Source organism: Pungitius pungitius, chromosome 11 (assembly GCF_949316345.1).
Source record: "Pungitius pungitius chromosome 11, fPunPun2.1, whole genome shotgun sequence".
In the NCBI taxonomy this organism is placed as follows: Eukaryota; Metazoa; Chordata; class Actinopteri; order Perciformes; family Gasterosteidae; genus Pungitius; species Pungitius pungitius.
This window is the reverse complement of record NC_084910.1, coordinates 11,498,422-11,522,815: the sequence shown is the minus strand read 5'-3', so window position 1 is coordinate 11,522,815 and position 24,394 is coordinate 11,498,422. Positions and strand designations below refer to the sequence as shown.

Here is a 24,394-nt window from a genome sequence, read left to right as displayed (position 1 = left end):
ATACATTGACACCCACGGATGTTTGTAAAATTCTATTGTTTTATTTCTGGCATAACATTTCTTTAGGCACAGTGACCCCTGGTGGACATTTCCTAGACCAACCAAACTGTTTGAGGGGACATAAAAGCTTCCCAAAATGCGCCATCAGCTGAACAATGCGACAGATGTCAAATCATCATCAACACTTTAAAACTCATTGGTCGCCCTTCAACAATTATTAGGGCACTCAGAACTTTTATTTCAAATTGAATCAAGTTTCAAGGTGTTCTCGTCATCAGGAAGCATGTTCAGATTGAATGCCACAGATTATATTCCCTTCACGCAATTATAAACATGAGATGTTTTTACAGAACTTTGTTCTCATAATAGGACTTTGGTGGCTCCACGTTAAAACAACTTATTGAATTTCCAAAGCAAATGCCACCTGCTAAAATCCTTGAAAATTCAACAATGTGCTGATTAGACAATAGACAGTCTCTCAAATCAGTAATTAAAAATATGCTCTTTGAAGTGGAGGTGCCTTGGTCCTTCTTTTCAGAACCAAAACACTTCATATCCAGCCCCGTGTTGAAAGGAATCTGTCAATCATGTCGAAGGACCTCGCCGGCTGGTCGTAAGGCAGAATGTGTCCTCCTCCTCGGATGATCACCTGCGTGCCGGATCACAGAATTTAAAAACACAAATCCGTTCGCCGAGGTACTCTTCACATCGTTTTTACACTCTGTTCACAACCCACCTGGTAAAACTCTCCCACTTGTCTCACGTAACCGGCCACCTCTGTGTCGCTGGGCTGAACCTTCCAGTGGTAACGAGGGGCCGTCCTGTACTCGGCCGCTCCGGTCCAGTTGACCGTCGGCAGGAACCTCTCGGTCAGCGGCGCTGCTACGATGACATCCAGCTGACCGCTGTACATTAGGACCTGGGTGCACGTAGGAAAAGGGACAGAACGGGAAAAGACTGTTAAGAGAGGGATCGGGGGGGACTTCCTATGAACCGTACTTCCGTTTAACAGACAACCCCCCCCAGGAGCTCACCCGATAGTGCTCCATCAACACCCCGAGCCACGGCTTGATGCTCTTCATCACGTCCTGCACGAGGTGCTTCTCCACCTCCGAGCCGTCGTGGAAGGTCAGGTTCCCCACGTGGATGGCCCGTCGCACTGCCGGCAGGGTCACAAACTGGGAGAAGTACTGCTGGTCCTCAGGCTCCTGTTGTGCCGCCAAGAGCAAAAAGTAAGGGCTTCAGCTAATAAGTAGCGTGTTTGTATGTAGAGTTGAAGAAGTCACCGTGGAGCCTTGTACGCACCTGGCAGGTCATGTAGTTGTAGTAGTTAGTGCAGCCGGTGGCGTTTTGGAAGAAGGAGGGATACGGATCTATGTCGCCATTCAGCAAGCTGTCAAAAACCTGAAGTCATGCGGTAACAACATGGTCAGCTAAATGATAAAAAAATGAAATTCTTTGAGAAATAGGAAAGAGACGGAAATCTAGAAACAACTGAAAACTAATTTGGTCTGAAATAAAATAAGAGGAACTTTCTACCTGAAAAGCCTCCACCCACTTCTGCTGCTGGATGAGTGTGACCCCCAAGTCGGTCTGCTGGACGACGTACTGGCGTTGGTGTTCGTCAATCATGCCGGTTTGGTACATGAAGTCACCGTAACCACCCAGCATCTGAGATGGAAAAGGAAAAATACTATTATTACGACGACAGCAGTGGAATGTAAACCACTAATACTAACAGGGAAACTGAGTTAAAGAAAGCAGAGACATGTCAAATCAAGTTGTCCAGATGATGAAGCCAAATGGGAGGTGTGTTTGGGGATGATTATTGAATACAACACTTGGTCAGATACTCACCAGTTCTGGATCACAGAGCCCGTCCCCAATAGCCATCCCCATGAAGTTTATTTTCACTTTGGCTGTGGGGTTGTTTTTATGGATGTAGTAAGAGACGGCAGGAACATACTTCCCTGCATAAGACTGCATGCGGACAGAGAGGATTTACACACGTCAGGGCCACATTTGGAGTATGGAGAATGTTTTTGCCTGTTGTCGTTCTTGTTGCAGTGGTATTTTTAAGGCAAACTTATCTCAAATGTATTCCATATGATTTCCTGAGTATTAATTCCTACTAATGTGTGATGTGTACCAGTTTAAAACCCACAATCATACATTACAACACATTTACTTTGCAGAGATGGAATAGAAAAATGAATAAATAAATTAAAAAAACATACCTCTCCAGTAGCATAGAACTCATTGGATTGATACTCAGGAAATATCTGGAAGAACTGTGTTAAAGCACTTTACAAAAAAAGAAAGGAATGGAATAAAAAATAATTAGTTATCAAACCACAGCCTTGTAGATCAAGTAACAACTTCTTTACGGAGTTGGATAGCAGATGTTTCACCTGTACAGATCTCTGCCAACGTCATCCTGGTTTTGAGCAAAACCTTCGTCGTACTTGGTGAAGCTGAAACCGGTTCCGACCTAAAAAAAGGAACAAAAACGGCTTCCTCAAAGACTTGAAAATATACATGCACATCTAAAAAAAAAAAAAAAAACATAAACAGTCACATGAGCTGAGAAACCTTGAAGTAAATTTGCCTCTCGTGTTATTTGTTTGTGGAACATGTACGTACCGGGTTGTCAATGTACAAAACGGAGTACCTGGATGTCCAAGCATAATCCCTCAAACCAACTGCAAAGACACAAATCAGCTTTAACACAAACTCGGGGCTCAACGCGTGTCGGGTTAAAAGAGGATTCAATGTGTGTTCTTGCATGGTGCCGGATCAGTTCTTACCAGTCAAGTTCTTATACACCACATATGGTCCGTGTTCCACAAAGAGACCGAACATGGAGGTGCCACCGGGGCCGCCCTGCAGCCACAGCAGGACCGGAGCGTTCTCTTGCTTGGCCTGTCACACATTGGGTCATCACACAGGAGAAGTAAGATCTCAGCACCACCCAGTGGTGGAGACAGTTTAACTGTCTTAAAATGGGGTCAGGCCAAGGGTCATCACACTGTAGACATGTGACCGAGCATATCAAGGGAAGGGAAATGAAACCTGAGGTTTAACACAAAAGGTCTACCAACATAACTGACATTCCCACACTGGTACTCAGCAAATACGCACAGGTGATTATCAAAAGGTCACCGAGGGGGCACAGGAGGGAAAATCAAGTTCCAAAGCAAACAAGGACCAGAATGAGTATTTATCTCATGTTCGCCTCCCTCTCTCGTGCCGCAGCACTGACAGCGATGGAACCGCGTGGTTCGGGACTCTTGACTTTACCATCAGGGCGGGGAAGAACCAGAAGAAGAGGTTGCTCTGGTACTTCTTGTTGACGGTCAGGTACCCGGCGTAACTCTTGACGTTGGCGCCTGGCAGATCTCCGACCAGACTCAGCTTCCTGGCTGGATCAATAACAAAAGACGTCTGACCGGGTCATGCGGTGCGCCTATGGACCGTGTGGTCAGTGTGCGGCTACCTTCATCTATGGCGCCCTTCTCCACGTAGGGGGTGAGGAAGAGGGGAGACCCGGGGTCCACGCCGTTCGCGCCGCTCACGCGGTGGGACTTCCGGCAGAAGAAGGACGACGAGCAGCGGCGGGAGACAGCCAGGTCCACACAGGCCCAGAGAAAGAGGACACCCAGAGTTTCCACCCGCAGCCTGCGTTTGCAACAAAGGACGCATCAGGATACACGCGCAGGGCAGCCACGCGTGACTCTCCGCCGCCGCGAGTCACTCACATTTCAAAACAAAAGACACGCCACTGTGTGTAGTTTGTTAAAACTTACTTCATTTTTAACTCTGGTGTCTCTTAGAACTGGATCGACTTCAGCCCGTCAGTCAGAGAGACGTCATGCATTTGGTCAGTCAGCAGTGTTGACGCACGGAGTCACATGATCAGCTCTGCGTAGGTCATGTGACACGCCAGGTCACGTGGTCGCTGTTGTGGCGCTACGCATTTGAGGACCTCAGCGCGGTCTTGCAGGAAGCGCCGTTTGTGTTTAAACTAAGTTGCCGTTAAAAGACAAACAAATTGGATAGCAAGCTAACTAAGTAACAAGCTTAGGCTGATTATTACCACGTTATATTATATTATACCTCTGTATAATTATCATTGACAATTTAGACAGTTTTGAGGTTGAGCAATAAGGTATAATGATTTGACTGTTTAAGGGGTAAACTTTGACATGAAAAAGTATTCAGTCTCCCACGATGTAAATTAAATTAAATAGGTCTGGTGCTTGTGATAGTTCGCAAAAAATATATATATATATAGAAATAAATCCTAATTTTATTTTAGGATTGTGTAAATTAATAAATTTACATGGGATCGTTTATTATATTCAAGCACAATCTTTAAATTATTTCCTGTTGTGCACAACGTTTTTGCTTTGAACTCCCTGCCGCAATAATGCTCTGTCAGCATTTGTAGCCTTCTGTAAACTTTATAACAACAAGAGAATAACATGTTAGGTAAAGGCCTCTGGGCTGTGATAAGATGGAACCCCTGTCCACCAAACAGACACATCCAATGTCAAATGTCTTCAAAAGAACTTGTGCATTGTATCTGCCCTGCACCAAATGACCAAAGTCAGCTTAGCACAAAATATAAAAGTTATTAATGCATTTATTCAGGACTTGTGAAGACCAAATTATTATTTTTATCTGCTCACTATTATTTTTAATACCGTCTGTCTCCTGCTGTATGCCTAAATCTGGATATTAAAGCGGTCAATCATGTTTGGCCACAAGGGGGCGTATTAACTTCTTATTACACAGCTGGAAAGACATCTGTGGACTGTGACAGCTCAAGTGAGCAGATGAGGAGAGGGGCACTGCAGAGACTGTGTCTACTACTTATTATAGTGTAGAAATAGTTGGTTTCCCTTAATTCTGTCATGGTGACAATTTAAAAAATAATTGGTTATGCCGCTTGTTTTTTTAGGTTTCTAAGCTAATCACATAATCATATTTTTGGTTATTTAACTGCATTCGCTATCAACGCCGAGGAGGCCACCAGGTGGCGTTAAAACAATCACAATCCTGTCTGTTTCAACACAACACATCTAATGAAAACACGATTCAGATAGTTAAACCCTTTGCACGATACAACGCGCGTAACGACCGCACGACGTTTTCCTTCAGCACAAAAAGCACCGCTTGTTTTTGGATCCTCAACTGGCATGTCTTTAGTCTGCTGTGTGTCTCGTGTGCGCAAACCCGCTCCCAAACTTTCACTTTAAGAAGGCGCGTCTGCTGCTGCGGCGTAATGTGTGTTTATTACAGTCCTCAAAGTAGCACATGGAAACCACGGCTGAATGTCTGCACGACGCACACCTAGAACTACCGATTCTGTCGAGCAACGTCAAATGCTGTGGAGAAACTGATCCACGCCGCGTGTCCCGTTGGCTCCACCGAACCATTTCCCTTTCCGTCAGCGGCGCCGGCAGCTCGGGTGAGGCGAGGCGCGCAGGGAGCCGGGAGGAAAGGGAGGCGGGGGGGCGATCGGTGGACGCAGGCAAGACGGGGTGCCGGGCACCGGTCCAGGCGAGACGCGAAATAAGTCACCGGACGGAGGCGAGGCACATCGGGACGTGGGTAGGAATGGAAGCTCCGCCGTCCACGGGCCGCTGTGCGCGCACCTTGGCCGAACGGGAGTAACCGAGCCGTGGAGCGAGGGCTGGGATGGCTGCGTCCAGCAACTCAAGCCTCTCAGGTTCATCGCTGTCCTCAGGTGAGAGTTCAAATGAGCCGCACGCCCCACCGGACGCCGACTCGCGTGAGACGGGAGCTAATATTACCAACTACAGGCTCATGATAATGATATCACGTTTCTTTGTGTGTGCATGTGTGTGTGGTGGTGGTGGTGGGGTGTCCGAGTGTTTTAAAAAGATTTGCTTCATGTGTTTTGCTTGAATGCAACTTGTTTTTATGATCTCGCATAAATCCAACCCTGACATGTGCAACTCAAAATGTGGCATCCTCTTCACATCTTCACATTAAACACATCATTAAGTATAGCATCAACATCTGTTATAACTGCATTCAGAGGTAAACCATTTAGAGGAGAAGGACACTTTTGTTGTGCACAGGGACTGAGATGCAGACTGTATGACGTTGGGTTTGAACGTCATCATTGGATTCCATAATTCCCTTACATGCTTTCCACTTGGCTGGCTGGAGTGATTCTGTTTAGCTTGTGTAATCCAGTTTTTTCCCAAATGCAGCACCATGCAGGCTGAGAAATGATCACACATTGTAAAACAAATCCTAATTTGAACGACATCATACATTTACTGCCACATTGTTCAAAATTCAAAATAAACCCATTGCACAGTATTTGGTTTAATAGGTTCAAATCACACCAATTACGTGTTTGTAATAATTCAACTTTCTGGATTGTATTTTCCCTGACTGAGAACAGAAAGTGTGTTAGCAGCTGTTCAAACAAACCAAGAAGGAAATAGCAGCCCCATGCTCGTCCCATTGTATCACTTTCTGTGTGGTAAAGCACATTGCTCATGTTTGCAAGGGTATAAAGTACAAACTCTACTATTACAGCCAACAACCAGAGGTGTGTATGTCTGTGTGTGTGTGTGTGTGTGTGTGTGTGTGTGTGTGTGTGTGTGTGTGTGTGTGTGTGTGTGTGTGTGACATGGGGAGGGAGAGGCTGTTTATAATACCATTCTCAGCACTTCTGTTGATGTTTGCTGTTTACACCGATATTTCCTATTTTACTGCTAAGAGTAAAATGTCCAACAATAATTTTTCCGTCTCCAAAAAGATGTGAACTGAATATGGCATGTTCATTACAGGGTAAGGACATTGCATAGCATCATTATTTGTTTTAGTTTTCTACTCTCTCTGCACCTAACCACAAGGCGGAGTCACATTTCTCTAGGTATTGCCCTCTGGGAGGGACAGACTGTTGTTTCCAAGCTGATATAGCCTGTAGCAACCGCATGCCTCCCAGAGCATTATCTCATGTGTGCCTTTCAGAGAGCAGTGGATTTACTGTTTGACCACTGCTGCTTTAGGAGGAAAGCCTTTTCTCTCTGTGGCGTTGGAGGGTTGTCATTACTTTTGGGCTTTCAATGTAATTATCAGAGGTTACAAGCTGCGCGGATGCCAGGGATAGAGTGCTTGTCACAAGGGTATTATTATTTTCAGGCAGAGCTCTTTGGCAGTCAAGACACAACATTTGAATAATCTTGTCTACGAGGCGTTTCACTCAAAAATGAATCTGGGCTCATTTTTCGGGCTCCACGTTAGGTCGTCAGTTCTGCCTGCAAATGAAGCGCTCTGGGCCAAGTTGCTTCGGCTGCTCCTCGTGATGAGTCTGGACAGCTTGCTTGGAGGCTGTTGTTTGGGGCGGCGTGTGTAGATAAAGGAAATCCAACTTGTGTCACGGATGGCGGCTTCATGTGCTGATTATTGACCCTTTTTGACAGTGGCCACACTAATGATTTTATGAGAGCCGACATTGATTGATTTTCTCGCAGGCCGACCTTGGCGTCAGCTTTGCATTGATCCCCTTCACAAAAAAGCAATGGAATTTTTCCATCGTAACCCTTCATTATGATATTCAGCAAGTTAATCTCAACGTGAACACCATTTTTCAGATTTTCGAAATGCACGTTCAATGGCCAGAGGTAAAAAGCTAAAGTTGGTAACCGCCTCGTTTGAAACACTTAAAAGCTTAATGTTTTTAGTATACTGTCAAACTTTTGTGACCCCAGACCTTATTTCAGACAGCTTACCAAAAACCTTGAAAAAGAAAGCGGAAGTGCGACTAACTTGTTTCTAGGCTTCGGGGACTCATTCCTGCACCTACGCACAGGTGCATAATAGCTTTACTCCACATTGTTTGATGCCAGTGATAATGAGATGAGTGACAGACTGAAAAGATTTCAACACCACATATGTTGCAATCTCTTCCTTTCCCTTGAAAAACCTTTTCTTCAGGATGATTCCTACACATTCTTGGCACGGGGCGGGCATTGCAGCATGTTCTGTACCAGCAGCGCACCATTTGCCAGGAAATCAAGCTGGGAAAATAAATTGAGGGATAGCTCATGAAAATATGCCCTGAGCTCCCGGGCCTTGAATGACTAAATTGGTCAGGGAGGCAGAAATACAGCTTTGTATTCCAGAGAAGCTGTCAGCTCAACATGTGTCGGGCAAATGCTGCAGTTCACCTCGAATTCCTCCCACCGCAACTATTTCTTGTTCTAACCGGTGGAAGTCATGTCAGTCTGGATTTGTGTCACGTACAACACTGACGGACTGAGATGATCTGCGTTATGCAGCACCAGCAGGAGGGGGGTGGGTGGGGGGGGGGTGTCCCCTGAGTATTTCAATTCTGGTTTAACATATCCCAGTAGACAATCCGGTATTAATTACAACAATAGACAGACAGGGTCAGACAAAAAAAAGACACAAATACACAGCCGACTCCTACCTGTCGGATATTACCTGGTCAGCACCAAGGCAGTGTTGTAATACACAGATGGTCTCTCTGCTGCAGCTCTGTTGCCTCCCACTGACACCACAGGGTGTGTCTGTGTGTGGTTTTGTGTATCTGTGTATCTGAGTACTTGAGAATATGTTGTTTCTGTATGTGAATAATATTGGCAGAAATTTAAACTTACATTGATATTGAAATGTTACGTTGCTACATGCATACGCCTAGACAGGAATGGATCATCCTAACTAATGAATTGGGGATCAATAACAGCTTATTGTATCCTTCCAGGACATCAAAGAGAACGTGCACACAAGAAGCAGTTGCTAATAACACAGACTGGGGAGTCATCCAAATAATCCAGCTCGCCCAATGTTTGAACGGGCTGCTTTTTTCTGAGCGCCTTGTTCAGCTCTAGCAGTGTGGAGAGGAAAGGTGCGGTTGTTGTGCGTTGCATTAAAAACAACTTTGTGATGATTATCATCTTTGCTCACGACAGGATTGACCCTCAGAGAGATACCATCACAAACAATGTAAAAATTGCACAGGCTGTGAGGAGAAAAGACTGGAGGTTTGCCAAAACAAACAAATGAATTTACAATAACTCCCTTCCTCTAGTGTGTAAACCTCTAATACTAACAAGGTGAGTCCTGTGATTCATCTTCCATCTTATTTTAGCTGCCAGAATGAATGCGTTGCTTGTTCTTGTATACGGTGCTCTGACCTGTGCGACTGGTAGCTGGTATGTTTGCAAATGGACCTTGAAGCCACAGCTAATATTAATTAGTAACCGAAAAGCGAGGAGCGGATAGATGATTTAGCACCGGTGCAGCAATCTACCCTCAGATGATTTTCATTGTTGACAAACAGAACACTTCTCCGACGCGCTGTGAATAATACTATTTCTGTCTGTCTGTTGTTCAACATCTGGACTACGTCGCCTCTCTCTTTGGCACAATCCAGCTTGTCACGTGGTGCATCGATTGGCCAATCTTTCCGATCTGTCAAGTCCAAATCTTGAAGAACTTGTTATCGGTGTTTGTTTAACTGATAATAAACAAATCCTTCTGCTTGTCAGACAAAACCAACATTGAATATATTGTTACAATATAAAACACAATCCACTGTATATTGTTGTCAGGAAAGGGCAAGTGAAAGATGATCTGCTCGATATGAACCATTATTTCTCCATCAGTATGCAGCGTAAAGTACAACATTGTCAGACATTACACAGTCGGCCACATCATTCCTGCTGGTATTTGTTGTTTTTGTAGGTATTTTGCAGTCAGGGATGCAGCGCTGCAGCTGAAAGCTTCTGTATTTGTTGTGTCAGCTTAAATAGCCAACTTGGTGAGTTGTATTTGGGCATTACGTCATTCTACCCAGATAAATAAGTCTTTATATCTCCTCTTTAGACAATTATTAAAATGGGTGATATTGAACCGACCCTTCGTTCATGAAGGCTCTAAGTCTTTTGTCAGCTGTGTCGTAGTTAAATCTCATTGTTTTATGTGCTGACACTGATTTGTATTTACTGTGTGTGTGGTGGTGTATGTGTATGGATATATATATATTTTTTTGTTTTGGATATTTCTAGAGCAGACTTGTATCTCAGGGGCTGAACTGATCTTCATTCATTGAATATTCTCTTTGTCACCAAGGCAAACGCGCGTCGGTAATTATTTTATTGAATGCCTCTGACTGAGCAATGGAGGGCAACACAATTAATAGCTGTGTCTTTGGGCGGAAAAATCCCTTCGGCTGCTCCAGAATTTGAAATTCTCCCTGATCATCAGACACGGCACAAGCTCCGAGCTGCTTACAAATTCTTTTTGAGGTTCTTTTCCTGTGTGTGTCTTCATGCGTGTGCATACACATGTGTGTGTGTGTGTGTGTGTGAGCTTGTTTGGAGAGTGTGGGTGTGTAGCATAATGTATTTAAGTGGGTGCTGGTGTTTGCATCAGGATCGACCCAGAAGAGCCCCCTTATTACCAGCCGCTGAGTTCCGGACTGAAACGCCATTCGTCATTGAAACAAATCAGATTGAAAAGCAAGTATTTGGCCGGCGACCAAATGAAATCACATTCTTTAAACAAGCCGCAGTGGAATAAATCTTTCAGACTGTTGCGAGTGCAACGCACAATGCTTCAGTGTACTACACACCACATCACATTCAAAGGCAGACGTTCTGTGGGGGGCTTTAGCCCCATCATTTACTCTAACAGCGTCCACTTCTTTCCAAATTTACATAATTATTCAGCATTTGATCATGTGCACCTATCTTGTCTTTCCTGTGTGATGAATGCAGCCGTTTCAAACGTAACAAGACCATTACCCTGAGAAGCAACCATGAGCTTTTGGTGTGTTTGATGAGGTTGCAGCCTCCTGCTGCAGTGAGCACAGAACACAGCATGGCTCTACATGTGCTGTCAGTTACACAGGTAAATATAGCACAAGAATATACGCTGGCTCTGAGCAAGACGGTTTTAACATCGTTGCCATTTCTGTCAGAAAGTCTCACAGTTTTGTCAGTGCAGACCTCCAACAAGTGCGCACTGGTTTTCATGCCCTCTCATGTGTGCTGTTTACTTTTTCAAGAGGGGTGTGGCGTTAATCTGCCGATGAGTGCAGAGGAATGTTGTAAATGAGCAACATGTATCTTCTCGACCCACATGACTCACTATTCACACATCGAGTCCTTAAAAGTGCAGTTTAATGAGAGGTATTTCACTGAACATATGAGGGGCGGACTTTATCAACACTCTTGTTCTTTCATGCTAAAATAAATCATTTATTTCAGGAATGTGTCCTCATAATCATAAATCAACCACCATGTTTCCCAGAGGAAGGTTTTACCGTGAGTTGCGATATGCATGTACTTACATTTTGATCGGTTTGCTTGTATTGTAAATATGGTGTTTTCCGACACATTGTTTAGTGAAATGCACACACATCTGTATGGATTGTTCTTGAAGCAGACAAACGGATTAAAAGACTGTTCATTGGTGCATCTCAAGAGGCAGCTGCACAGCGCGAAGGAAGCTATATGCATAATTATAACAGAAAAAAACATCAGTGACATAATCATAATCATGGCAAAGGGTTCACAGTCCTTCCACTGAGATTTTAACAGGCTATCAGCACCTGAAGGAGATAATGAAACCTGCCTAATTGTTTTTTACAGACCCTGAGGATTACCAACCACCCATATGGAAGTCCTACTGTGAGTAAATCGTTCTTTTTATGTGTCGATTAGCAATGCTTTTGACTGACTTGACATGAATTTGGCCTTTTTTTATGTTTCTTTAAATAACAACACGTTTGTATCTGATCTATAAGTATTAAAGAGACCTTTTTCTTTACCCGGAAGACTAAAGTTTGGTTGCATATAGATACACTGCAGCTTCCAAGAGGTGTCGCACAAACACACACACACACACACAGACAAAAAAAACCTCAAACACACTCGCCTACACAACACATGCACAAAGAAGGATTCTTGATCTCCGGGTAAAATAGGTTTCCATCATCCGGGGGAAATACAGTTCTCTACCTGCGAATAGGCTCAGCTCCTCATGCATTGTTTTTGCCATGTGGGTAAAAATGGGTCGACTCCCCAGAAAATTTTTCCATCTTCTTCTGACCCCTTTGGTTCTCTGCTGAGGTATTTTTAGATCTCACTGTGGGACAGGAATGGATCGTGTCCAGATCTTGCTGGTTGACTTAAGTCCACCGGACAAAACATGAAAATTCCCAGTCAGGAGTCTTTTGTTTCCCGGCCTGGAGAAGACTTAGCTCAACCTCACGCAGCCAGAGCGGTTGTTATAAAATGAGGTCACTGATGTAGTCGTCTTCATCCACGTCTCCCAGGGTTATAGACCGCCATATATCTATAATGCTCCGTGTAGCCAGTGCATTGAAGTATTAAACTATACCAAGTGTTAAATATGTTAACATGGCATGGTATTACATTGTAATACAGAGTCTGATTTGGGCAGGTGTCAGCTTGTCAATGAAAAGATCAAATCAAGTTCTAGAGAGATGAAGGAATACACATTGGATAGGAAGAAACGCAGCTTCCTGTTCTTTGTTTGTTTTGCCTCACTGATTTACTTTGACTTTTTTTCAATACGTTAAGTACATTGAATACAGAGAAGCATACGCTTGCAGCATGTGTTTCTTTAGATGTGTAATTTAGGGTTTTCCGGTATTGTTTTGTATGTGGCGCCCGTCATGTAAAGCAGTGACTGTTCAGCGTTGAATGTATTAGCTCCTGTGGTACTTAGACATACTAAAGGCTGTTAAGTGCATATGTTTGATGTCCTGGGTCTTAAAACTGCAGTACATAATTTAGTTTCCTGTAATATTTGTATGAAATTGGCTTAATGCAGGTATTTACAACCTTCATTTACCATTCATGTGTTTCTCTCTCAGTGTACCAACTACAGCAAGAAGCCCCGAGACCAAAGAGGATCACTTGTCCCCAGGAGGTCAGTATAGATCAGGATACTACGGCTATTCCGTTAGGCTTAAAGAATAGTTTTTTATAAACCATTGAGACATTTGATCAAATAAAAGCAAACGCCACATTCTCAGAAACAGTCAATTGGATCAAACTTCACATTTGGCAAACTGAAAACAGCAGTTAGGTATTTTACGGCAAATGATTCACTGAATAACGTAGTAATTCCCTGAGCATTACATCTATGCAATACACTCATTTAAAAATCATAATAATAATATGAATAATACTAATAATAAAGAAAGCCCTATTCTTATTATGTTCATATAAATGCGTGATACATTGACCTTTGCAAGATGTTTGTGGAAAGTGGCAATAAACTATTCATGTTCAAACAAAACCACCTCATTTGGTGAATTGATTCCCATTTGCTTCCAGCCACGCAGCCACACTGCATTTTGCAAAAGTAGTTTTCCCTCTCCAGTTTAAGCCTGCATATATTCACAGGGAAGTGATTGAGTCTGGCAGCTGGTAGCCGCACCAATCAGTAACCAACGGGGATGGACTCGCTGCTTCTTGAAACCTAATCAGTAACTTAAACTCTGACCCCCCCACCCCCTGCATTCTTTATACTTTGTCTTTATGAATATGGACACCCGACCATCGCTTTAAATGAATGAAGTAGGATAACTCAGTGTATGCATATATTGTATTCCCCGAGCTATGTGAATAAAGCCAAGGAATAAGTGAATATACTTGTTTCTGCCCTCAACGAGAGAACTGTCATGTTGCTGTAGTAGCAGGGATGATGCGTGTCTCATCCTATTTCGAGTCTCGTCACGCTGTGAGGAGCTGAGTGAAAGTTGTGGGCTGGCTGAGCGAGATTAGCGCTACCCGTTAAATCAAAGCACAAAATGATGTTTGACATATTATTAAATCTGCTATAGCCGCAACTTGGGGTTTAAAAAGCGATTTTGTACTATCATCTGTTAAAGTGATTGGAAGGAGGATTTGGAAAAAATATTAAATAAACGTAAAAAATGAGATTTAGCGTTAGCAATACCCTTTGATTTGTGTCACAGTCACACTGTGAATCCTGGCGTGACGCAGTAAGACACTAAATAAGAATTCTTTGCAGCTGGCCATCTTTAACCAGCTGTTTTCTTGCACTGCCTCTAATTCATCTCCACACGCTGTGATTTGGCTTTATGGTGCGGTAGCTGTGAATAGACGTGGGCACACACGGAGATAATCTCTGCTCTGGCGTGTAGTCCTTAATCTTTCATACGGGCTAGAAGAACAATTTGCAAAGCCATTGAATTGAACATTCATATCATATTGCTCCGGCCAATAGGTCATCTTCTTTCCTATTCTTCTTTACAGATGGACAACAGACCCAAATACTACGGCAGAGAGTGAGTGTGACCTCATTACTCTCAGCGTTTTTTTGTTGTGGATTTATTTGCGTGCAGGGGCTATTTTTGATAATCATTAAGGCCTTGCTTCAGATGTGTTTTTGGTTTAAGTGGGTGAATGTGTATTTTCTGTGTTTATCTTCTATGTATTTAAATACACAAAATCACATTATCAAATTTCTTTTTCAGATTTCACGGCATGATCTCTCGGCAATATGCTGATGAGCTTCTGGCGGGAGCAGAGGGTGCTTACCTCATCAGGGAAAGCCAAAGACAGCCAGGGACTCACACCTTGGCCTTAAGGTACCGAAACCACCAGTATGCGTCACAGAATCCTGTGAAAGGTCGGCCAGTCCACTGAACCGATTCCACCTCTGCCCGTCTTCATGTGTCTCAATCAAGGTTTGGGCACCAGACCCTCAACTACAGATTGTTTTATGACGGGAAGCACTTTGTCGGGGAGAAGAGGTTCGAGTCGGTCCATGACCTTGTGACAGACGCCCTTATCACTCTCTACATTGAGACCAAGGCGGCGGAGTACATTGCCAAAATGACCACTAACCCCATCTACGAGCACCTCGGTTACACCTCGTTGCTCAAGGACAAGATGGTGCACAGGCTGAGCCGTGGACGCACAGAACCACGCAGGGTCACCTTCCAGAGAGATGAAAAGGTGAGTTCTATGACTCATCATGTGTCTACATAGAGGCTGTTGAGTGGCCAACATGCTCGTTATCTAGAGTGAAAATGATAACTCGAGTTGAAAGAATCTACATTTTGACAATCAAAAAGGTTAACCCAGCATTCTGGAAGTCTGGAACTGCTTTTCTCCTAGAATATACGTACCAACACCTCTAAGGACGTTTAATTAATAGGTTTTATTTGTTAAATTATTAGTTAAAAGTTTTATTGTGCCAGTAAGGGTTAACAGCTCCATGAGAGTGGTATTGATTTCCTCCCACTCTCTGCTATTCATTTAAATTTTTTACCCTGAGTTTCGATCTGTTGATTGGACAGAGCAATTAAACTTAGGATGTAACTTCTCCAAAAATTGTGACAAGCCTTTTTATATACTAATAGCCATTCAGCCATTCAGTGAACAGAAGAAAAGTAAGTAATAGATTCATGATCTGGTTTGCACCATGAGTGTGATCGACTTGCTTCTGGACATTTCCCGTAGGATGCGAGTGCTACTGAGAGGACACTTTGTCCTGTGAATGAGAGGTACATTATCCCTGTAGCCCGAGGGTGTGTTTACTGCTGCCATGCTTCGTTGCTCCTGCTGAGAGGTAATGATGACCAAGGGGACCGGGACTTTGCTCCGCCTGCCGTGCATATCAGACACAATGATCTTGGCTGAGACAAATCGCGCATTGTTTTCATTGGTGAGCTGTCGTCAGATTGAAGTCTGTGAATGATTTATCAGTGAGCAACGAGGAAAGTCTGTTTTCTTAGTAGGGAGGAATCAAGACTATTCTTCCACTAGGGGGCAATCTTAACGTAACTTTCTTCCTTCATATTTATGAAATGATGATGGCACGAAGTTCACACTAAGGCACAACCAGCTCTTTTTATTGCTGCTGTATACATTTTGTGTCTCATCTTTTGCTCTGTGGTTTCTTTGTCTTTAAGATGTCAGCCTATAGTTACAGTCATTGTCACCAGGGCCGCCAGTTGCCGTATCAACATCACGGGTCTTTGCTTTGGTCGCTGTAGCTTGAAACATTGGACATTAATGCTGCATCTTTTAACCTTGTGATGACCATCGGTCAGTCAGCAGCAGATTTATGGTGGTTTCAAATAAGCTGAGATCTACATGCCACTACTAACCTCTAGGAAGCCCCATGGAGCATAGGACTCCCTTCACCAATGCTCTAAGACACACAGACCATCCTGTGTTTGCTTAACACAGTGCTTTATTGAACTGTCCAACACTGTTGCATTCTGTTTAAGTTGCAGCAATGATGTTCCAAAATATGTGGATTGCAGCCTCCAATTAACCTCTACTTGGCAAACATCTGGAGCACGTCTAAATGTCACGTCGTCAGTTATCGCTGCGCTTTTGTAAAAACAGACTTCATTTTCTCCCTGCCAAGTTTTATACACAAGGTTCTGAGTCCGGGTCAGCTGCGATTATGGAAGCCTTCGTCAGACAGCGTTTGAAAACCACCTGCCAATCAAAGCAGAAAAACGTTCTCTGCCTTGTAGAGTATTATGTGTTCAAGAATCAGAGGTCCGGCCCCAAGGCTTGAATCTGTGGTATCTTTTTGAACTTCATGTTAACCAATCAAACAGCCACGCTCCCCCGAGGCATTACAGCCACAGTGGCTGCACTGTATGGTGACCATTCACCTGTGTTTGCTCGGTGTAAGGTTGATACCACCGTATTGCTGCGACTGAAAATTCCTGTGTAATTAAAATGCTCAAGGTGAGCGGGTGCAACTCAACCTGTAGATCGACCTCCTGAATTTAGTTCTCTTTGCATGTGCATAGAATTTCCTCAGTGGCCAAAACCTGGGCCACATTCCTCCTGAGAGTCACCATTCTGGTTTGATCGCGTGCCCTCAGAAGAGTCCCAAAGAAATAATCATGTTCTTAACATAATGACCTGTTCTCTCGCAAGAGTTTCACGCTTTTGAAAACGCAAAAACCAGCAATTTACGTGTTTTAGTTACGTAGATTCCAGACATTTAAATGTGCCTATTTATTTTCATCTGCACACCGTGAAGAATTCTTCAGTGTTCTCATTTTAGACAAAAGTGGCGATTTGTTCCATGTCTGAACTGTCTTTGACTGTCTTCCACCCGTCACAGACTCAGTCGTTTTTCTTCCTTTTTGTCAGAGGTGTTGTTAGGGGTTGTTTTGTTTGGGATGTTGGCCGGTTGCATCTTGTTGTCTCACTGCCGTTCTCCCATGACTCCCAGAACTCTACGGTCACAACAGAGGCCGCTCAGCTGTGCTCTCACAAAGCCCCGCAGAAATAAACGAGACAAGCCACCGAAAAGAAAGCAGAGCTTGTTGTGTGAATACCTTTTGTGTCCTCCCTCCCAAGTTGTTCTTTAAGAGACAAGAAGCCAGCTGCCCACAGACAAAGAGTGCAGCCCTCGTCCTCCCTCGTCCTCCCTCGTCCTCCCTCCCTCCCTCCCTCCAACCTCGCAAGGCTAAAATATCTCGTCGTTTGTCCCCTCAGACTTAGCTGTAGAGCTGAATTGTATGGTGTGGTATGTCTGGGTCTTTTCAAGGAATGCCAACAACAATGACAACAATCTTCACCTGTCCTGTCACTCTGTCAGCCGTCAACCAAAACCGTTGCCTCCAGACGCCAGGGACGAAAAAGAAATAGCTGGTACACAAAAAGCCCACAGCAATTTCCGAGCGTTGCGTTTTATCTCAGCTCTGCGGCTTCCCCTTTGGGGCGTGCTCCCCGCGCCTCCCCGCTCTGCCTTTGCTTGAGCTCTTTATCATCACAATCCAATACTTTATGACTTTATGACCTCTCCTCTTGATTTCATTAATTAGTTATTTCATTAGTCACGTTCAGGCTTAGCTGACTGGTAACATAACATCTTGCAGACGCTTGATATGTGACATGTTGTTTGAATTGTGTGCGTTGCTCAAATCATATTGATTCATTGGAAATACTGACAGCCTTCTGATCCCGTTTACTGGTTTGAACCAATTCAGCATGAACATGGTGACAGCCCCCCCACTGACAAAACACTATGTGACTGCGGACCTGCAAATGAGGCTGCTTTGGGCTTTTTCTTGGATTTGGGCACTGCAGGATTATTCCCTGCTAAAGGCTTATGCTAGTAATCCCTCCCAATCCCAGTTGATGGTCTCACACTGCTGGTCCTCTGAGAGGAATGATTGTGATTGGCAGGAGTAGTCTGCAGTCAGATTGTCTGGAAGAAGCAGACTGGACGGCGGAGTGGGGAATTCCCCCCGGCCGACTGACTCAGCCGGAGGTCAAGCCCGTTTGAATTAGGAGGACACAGCCCCGACTCCGTCGCATCGCAGAATCTTTGTTCTGTCTTTGAGCAGTCAGCTGACCCTCTCAGGAGACCCGAGCATTGACTGTGAGCTGCTGGCCGGCGGGTATTATCTCTACCGGAGTAGAGTGGAGTGTGTCCAGAAGGCAGCATGCTAATGGGAGTGTGCTCTGTGCCATAAAGAGGGCGTGTCCGCCATCGACCGTTCTTTACGCTTTGGATCTGTGTGAAACGGTCCTGACAGCACCCGACGCCCCTCACTCTCAACCTCCTGGCCCCTCCCTATCGGAGGCCCTGTTCTCTCCCTCTCTTTCCTTTCTGGGTGTGTGAAAGAGGGCTATTGTGTGAGGCACACTCCTGCCCTGGGGCCTGCCCACTCCCGACCCTGTTTCCTCCTCCGCGCTCGCTTGGAACTAGACCAGATGCAGAGTGAGCCCCGTGCTGACCGCCATCAGTCCGCCTCCTGGGTCAGAGGGGAGTGGAGTGTATCTGCCACCTCTGCGCTGGGCTGCTGCCGGCGACGTCTGCGGCACAGCGCCCACGTCTCCCCTGAACATCTCTCCCCGGAGGAGATGGAGAGCCTTTGGGAGCTCGACCAGGCGAGCATGGACGCGGAAGAAAAGAGAGGAGGGGAGCTGATTACCCACAAGGCTAAAAGACATGAACGGAAGCGTCAGGAGCTACTGGCTTTGGCTCTAGGAGTCAAACTGGGGAGCAAGGGAACACTTCTGTGGAAGCCTATTAAACTGTTGGCCTCCTGTCCACAGATATCATCACCGCTAGTGCGACGGAGTGCCTTGAAGGATACGCCAGAGAAGCAGTGCTCATACGAGAAGATACACAATTTTAAGGTGAGCTGGTTTTGATGCTGCTAACAACTTGATATATTTGTTATATGTATGAATACATGTGTTTATTTATTCCCTATTTCCCCTAAACGAGGAATACATTTTACAGTTTTTTATTATCTCTCTGTATAGTTCTTTTTGCAGTAGTCTGACAGACGCAGATGTTTGTTTGGCTCACCACCGACCACAGTGTGTGTTGCTGTTTTAATGAGAACACATACAGCTGACACCTATATGAACCGAGGGGGTACTAATGGATACACTTCACTGCGAACCATTAGCAGAGCACATTGATTTGCATTGATTTGAAAGCTTTTAGATCTCATCTATGTTTTAAGCTGCTGATTTAGTAAAAACAATTGTAGTGTTGAAAAGTATTTTAACGTCCTCGAAGGAAACAGTCATTTAATGTATGGAAGGAGAATTTAGGGACACTTTGCCTCGTGGCGAGTCTCTTTCTTGCACTTGTGTCTTGGGTGTCAGTTACAGGCAGGATCAAATGACCCCAATTCTTTTGTATACTCCCCTTTGAAAAATGACACAAAACCTCCACTTACCACCTGCCGTATGCCCTTCTCACTCATCACATCTGCTACCTTTTCAAAGTACCAATGAAGGTGTGTGTGCACATAAACGCAGGCATGCATCCACTCTGCTGGGTTTGTAGGGTGCACAGTGACTGTACATCTGTTATTTTGACCTGCAGCATTTATCCAAATGCCCAGGAGCAGATGCCAGACATTAAAGTAAATCCTTTAATCTGCCTTGTACATACAAATGCTTTAATTTGGCAAAGGCTGCCATCCACTGTAGCCTGGGATCACACCAGTAATCTCTGTGCAGTACATGAAAAGACAGTTTCTTTCCGTTTGAATTGGACATTGTGTTTGTATGACTGTGTCCAATCTTAAACCCCAGGTACACACCTTTCGAGGGCCACACTGGTGCGAGTACTGCGCCAACTTCATGTGGGGCCTCATCGCCCAGGGTGTCCGCTGCTCGGGTGAGTACCGTCCATCAGCAAAGCGGCATGTCATGGATAACACACAACTCTGTCCTGTCACGGATGTGTCAAATGCATGTCCTTTGGTGGGATCAATTAGGATTATGATTTCCCCTTTGGGTCTGCCACAAACAAGTTGTGATTCTCTCGTCAGTGACTCATCAAAGTTTGCTCTTTTCACAGTAACATTTTATTGAAATGATATAATCACAGGCGGAACTGCCATCCCTCTTTTTGAAGCCTCTTGGTTAATCACAGTCATTCCAACTGAAAGGCAGCTAAAAGTTTTTACACAGTGTTTTTAGATTCCCTTCTAACTGGTTACTGTGATGCAGTACGCTGACAACATGTAATATAAGTCATCTTTATCTGTCAACAGTTAACAGAAATCCCTACAAATGCAGTTTTTAAAAGATGATAAAATGCATGTCAAACACCGGTCGAATGCGATGTAAATATGACCCAAAATAGCAACAGCTGCAAGTCGTTGATTGCGTAGTGTGGATTCGGGTTTTTATGACCTCTGTAGTCACAAGATTCGTTCACAGCACCGACATGAAACCAATGTGCACATCAGTGGACTTGGTGGCTTGCTCCCTCAACAGAGTGCTTGTTGTCGAGACATTTGCCACGCTGATAAGCCAGAGGCAAACACTGGTATCACCAGGCACCTCGTGGGCTGTGTGAAACAGGAGGTACTTCTTTTTCCTCTCTCTCACTCCCTGCCTAGCGCCCATTTCTTTCTTATCTGCTGCTACACTTTCTGTGCGAGCACTGAGAAAAAGAAAAAAAAAACATCTTTTTGATAACGAGTTCAGTCGGACACCACGTTTACAAGTACGCCACACGAGCAGGTGTGCTGCACACACACACACACACACACACACACACACACACTGTTTCCAGATGGCTGTGCAGACTCAAAGTACTACAAGAAGTCTGCTGCTGTCTACCTTTTAGCAGGGAATGGCCGCGTTGTCCGACAGTGCCGTTTATCACAGACTCTGGGAAACCCTTTTCAGTCTTAAGCCGGCCGTGATTGTTGTTTTATCATCAGCCTGAGACTAATCTCTCCCCCTCTCTGTGTTTATCTCCCTCTTGCTCACCTAGATTGCGGGCTGAATGTACACAAACAGTGCTCCAAACTGGTTCCTAGCGACTGCCAGCCAGACCTGCGCAGGATAAAGAAAGTGTTCAGCTGTGACCTCACCACGCTTGTCAAAGCGCATAACACAACGCGGCCCATGGTGGTGGACATGTGTATTCGAGAGATAGAGCTGAGAGGTAGAATGCAGTCTTCAATCAGTCCTCACATTAAGCACATCAATCAATTCAGAGAAAGGAAAGCAGAAAGTACAGTTTGATTGGTAAAATGCGTTACTCAAACATTCAGCTAACCTGCTTTTTTTTAATGATAATCAATGTAATCTTTAGTCGGGTGAGAATAAATGCCAATATTTCCTCCAGGTCATTTGTTATCCCCATCCTGGTTTATCCCTGTGGTGCAGAACGGGAGGCAAGGAGGCAGATAAGAAAAACTATTTCAAATTGTTTCATGTTGTGTTGCAGGAATGCAATCTGAAGGTCTCTACCGAGTGTCTGGCTTCTCAGAGCACGTAGAGGAAGTGAGGCTCGCCTTTGACCGAGGTTTGTTGACATCAGATTTATTCGCTCTCTCAGGTTTTATTTCACAGGTTCATACTTTTAGAACACAACCCTGTTTCTGCTAGAGTTGTTATTTTCTGAACATTCAGTCCTTATTGTATTCCTGTAGCTGTAACAGTCATATATTCATTCTTTTCATCAACAGATGGTGAAAAGGCTGACATCAGTGCCGTTGCCTATGCAGACATCAACATCATTGCTGGTGCTCTGAAGCGCTACTTAAGAGACCTTCCCATTCCAATCATTACGTTTGACTTGTACTCCAGATTTATTCAAGCTGCAAGTAAGCGCCTTCGTTCACTTTGGAATATCCAACGCCGTTACTGTGTTACCCAGCATTCCCTGAAGATAATAATTGTATTACTAATGTAACGTAGAAATTCCAAATGCTGAATCCAGACTGGAGGGCATCCACGAGAGTTTGCTGCAGCTGCCCCCCGCCCACTTTGAGACCCTACGTTACCTGATGGCTCATCTCAAGAGGTCAGTTCACACACACCAGCACAAGGACGTGCATTGTGTTTAGTTCTTTTATGTGGAAATCTGACTTGGTGGCAAAGACCAAAATGAATAATGAATTGTTTTTTCAAGTATTGCCTGAATGGAGTCTTCTCTTCCATCGTGAGTCTCTGTGCCGTTGACATCCATTGTTATCCAAAAGAATAGTTGCTCTTAAGGATGTATTCCCTATTTTCAATGAACATGAGCAGTGCAGATCTAACACACACCATACTAGTGCCATAAATACCACCTGTAGAGTGATCCTTAAACTATTAAAGTACTAACATGCCTTTTAAGTAACTTATGTCTATAACTGCAAGGGCCAACTGTCTAAAGGAAGTGACAGTTATTGCCACAGAAAGTGTGCCTAGGTTTTAAGTATGAGAGACAAACTGGAATTGTGTTGCTCGCGGTCTTTTCATGGGATTTATTGAAAATAAGGAAATACATTTAAAAACCATTCAGCCTTTTTTTATTTGGCTTATGGAAGAGTTATGTCCTTTTGTTACACAGGGTGACGCAGTTTGAAAAGGACAATTTAATGAATGCGGAGAACCTGGGGATTGTCTACGGGCCGACGCTCATGCAGCCACCAGAGCAGAATGCCTTGACAACCCTGAATGACATGAGGCAGCAGAAACTAGTGGTGCAGCTTATGATAGAGCATGAAGATGTCTTATTCTAAGGACTGAGGCCCGGGGGCCTTACAACAGAAACGAAGGACATTTATTTATTCTGTCATATAGGACATTCAAACCATCCTGATTCTTATGAAGTTGCAGAATAGTTTGTAATCAAATTGTACTTGAAACCCTTATTCTTCTCGCATGGCTGTTTTAGTTGAAATTGGTTTAGTGTTGACATTGTCTTGTAAACGTAAGTTTGGGTGTTCATACCCAGCCAAGTCCATCATATTTTTATATATTTTTTTTTTACCTAGCTACAGTGCTGTTCTCTCCTATCATGAATTTGAAGACTGTCACTACCTGGTGTAGACACAGTGTGTGAAATGTGTGAACCAGCACAGCAGCAGCCTACCTAATGTTCCCACATTACATGTGTGCTTATTATGATATAAGTGGGATCTTTGTTTAAAGTTTAATGTGGATAAAGATCTGTTCATGTCATGATCAATATTTTAACAGTTTACTAAAAATTGAATTATGAGACAATTTGGCGCTCATTAAGCACTTTTTTGCAACAAGTGTAAAGATTTCTTTTGTAAAGATGTTTATTTTTGTCTTTTACTCTTGCATCTTGTTCTTTTGTCACAATAATATATACTTTTGAGAATGATGTTTGATGAATTGATGTCTAAATACAAAACTGATCACAAGAGAGAGAGAAAAAAACCTGACAAGATACTGGTCATTTTAATTCACATGTCATGTTGCAGACTTATTGTAAAACTCTTTGCACACATGTCTGATGCCAGGTTTGTAGTAATTCTGTTTACATGCTGTCCTTTACGGTACCTTTAAGGAAAAGTAGGATCCGGGCCCGTTTTCTTTTCCTATGGCAGAGCCGGTGCAGCAGTAGTTGCCTTTTAACTTCACGGTGCCATAGAAGATAATTGTCATACTACAGCTGCAACGAGGATGTTTACTTCACCCTTAGTTGGATGTGATTTAAGTAAATCCTTTCTCCAAATTTATTTTATCAAAATGTATTTTTGTGATGGTTGCAATTAAAAATGTAATTTATCAAACGTTGATTTATTAAAGGAAAGAAAAGCTCAGTTGAAAATAGTGTGAGCTGCTCTCCAATGTTTGTCTGCTTTTTACATAATGGTAACAGAGTGAGATATCTGTAGAAGAGGTTCAGTGGGAAGACAAGCTCTCGAAGATTGCTCGTAGCCCGAAGCACGGTGAGTGAATCACAGGTAGGGGGTTAACAACCTTTTTGTGGTGTTTCTACTTCCATACCAGGCATTTTTGGCAGAAGGTTGTATCTAACATCCAATCTCTGTGTAACCGCGTAACCTTCCCGCTTGACCAGTTTATGTGCAGGTGTGGTCAGCCTGCTG

At 43.9% G+C, this 24,394-nt stretch overlaps 2 protein-coding genes across 2 annotated transcripts; one reads left to right on the top strand and one right to left on the bottom strand.

Annotated features, from left to right (window-relative positions):
• Window positions 1-17: 17 nt before the first annotated feature.
• cpvl (carboxypeptidase vitellogenic like) lies at window positions 18-3,940 on the bottom strand. The gene is made up of 13 exons (XM_037454340.2): window positions 3,807-3,940; window positions 3,497-3,678; window positions 3,301-3,422; window positions 2,808-2,922; window positions 2,644-2,702; window positions 2,412-2,491; window positions 2,238-2,304; window positions 1,858-1,980; window positions 1,540-1,671; window positions 1,306-1,404; window positions 1,035-1,208; window positions 737-919; window positions 18-649 (listed from the first exon to the last, which is right to left on the bottom strand). Exons 1-13 carry the CDS (start codon window positions 3,809-3,811, stop codon window positions 551-553), a joined length of 1,440 nt encoding a protein of 479 aa, XP_037310237.2. The 5' UTR covers window positions 3,812-3,940; the 3' UTR covers window positions 18-550.
• Window positions 3,941-5,091: 1,151 nt separating this feature from the next.
• Window positions 5,092-23,806, top strand: chn2 (chimerin 2). The gene is made up of 13 exons (XM_037454423.2): window positions 5,092-5,752; window positions 11,667-11,705; window positions 12,917-12,972; window positions 14,328-14,359; window positions 14,549-14,662; window positions 14,762-15,032; window positions 19,119-19,202; window positions 20,118-20,202; window positions 21,313-21,486; window positions 21,772-21,849; window positions 22,013-22,150; window positions 22,245-22,350; window positions 22,882-23,806. Exons 1-13 carry the CDS (start codon window positions 5,704-5,706, stop codon window positions 23,051-23,053), a joined length of 1,398 nt encoding a protein of 465 aa, XP_037310320.1. The 5' UTR covers window positions 5,092-5,703; the 3' UTR covers window positions 23,054-23,806.
• The last annotated feature ends 588 nt before the right edge of the window (window positions 23,807-24,394 follow it).

Excerpts from the sequence above, each read along its gene's own strand:
- cpvl (XM_037454340.2), bottom strand. Across the intron at positions 3,423-3,496 it reads GAAGGGCGCCATAGATGAAG|CCAGGAAGCTGAGTCTGGTC; the intron begins GTAGCCGCACAC and ends TTATTGATCCAG. Across the intron at positions 920-1,034 it reads TGTTGATGGAGCACTATCGG|GTCCTAATGTACAGCGGTCA; the intron begins GTGAGCTCCTGG and ends ACGTGCACCCAG.
- chn2 (XM_037454423.2), top strand. The coding sequence starts at position 5,704 with ATGGCTGCGTCCAGCAACTCAAGCCTCTCAGGTTCATCGCTGTCCTCA. Across the intron at positions 12,973-14,327 it reads GGATCACTTGTCCCCAGGAG|ATGGACAACAGACCCAAATA; the intron begins GTCAGTATAGAT and ends TCTTCTTTACAG. Across the intron at positions 14,663-14,761 it reads ACTCACACCTTGGCCTTAAG|GTTTGGGCACCAGACCCTCA; the intron begins GTACCGAAACCA and ends GTCTCAATCAAG.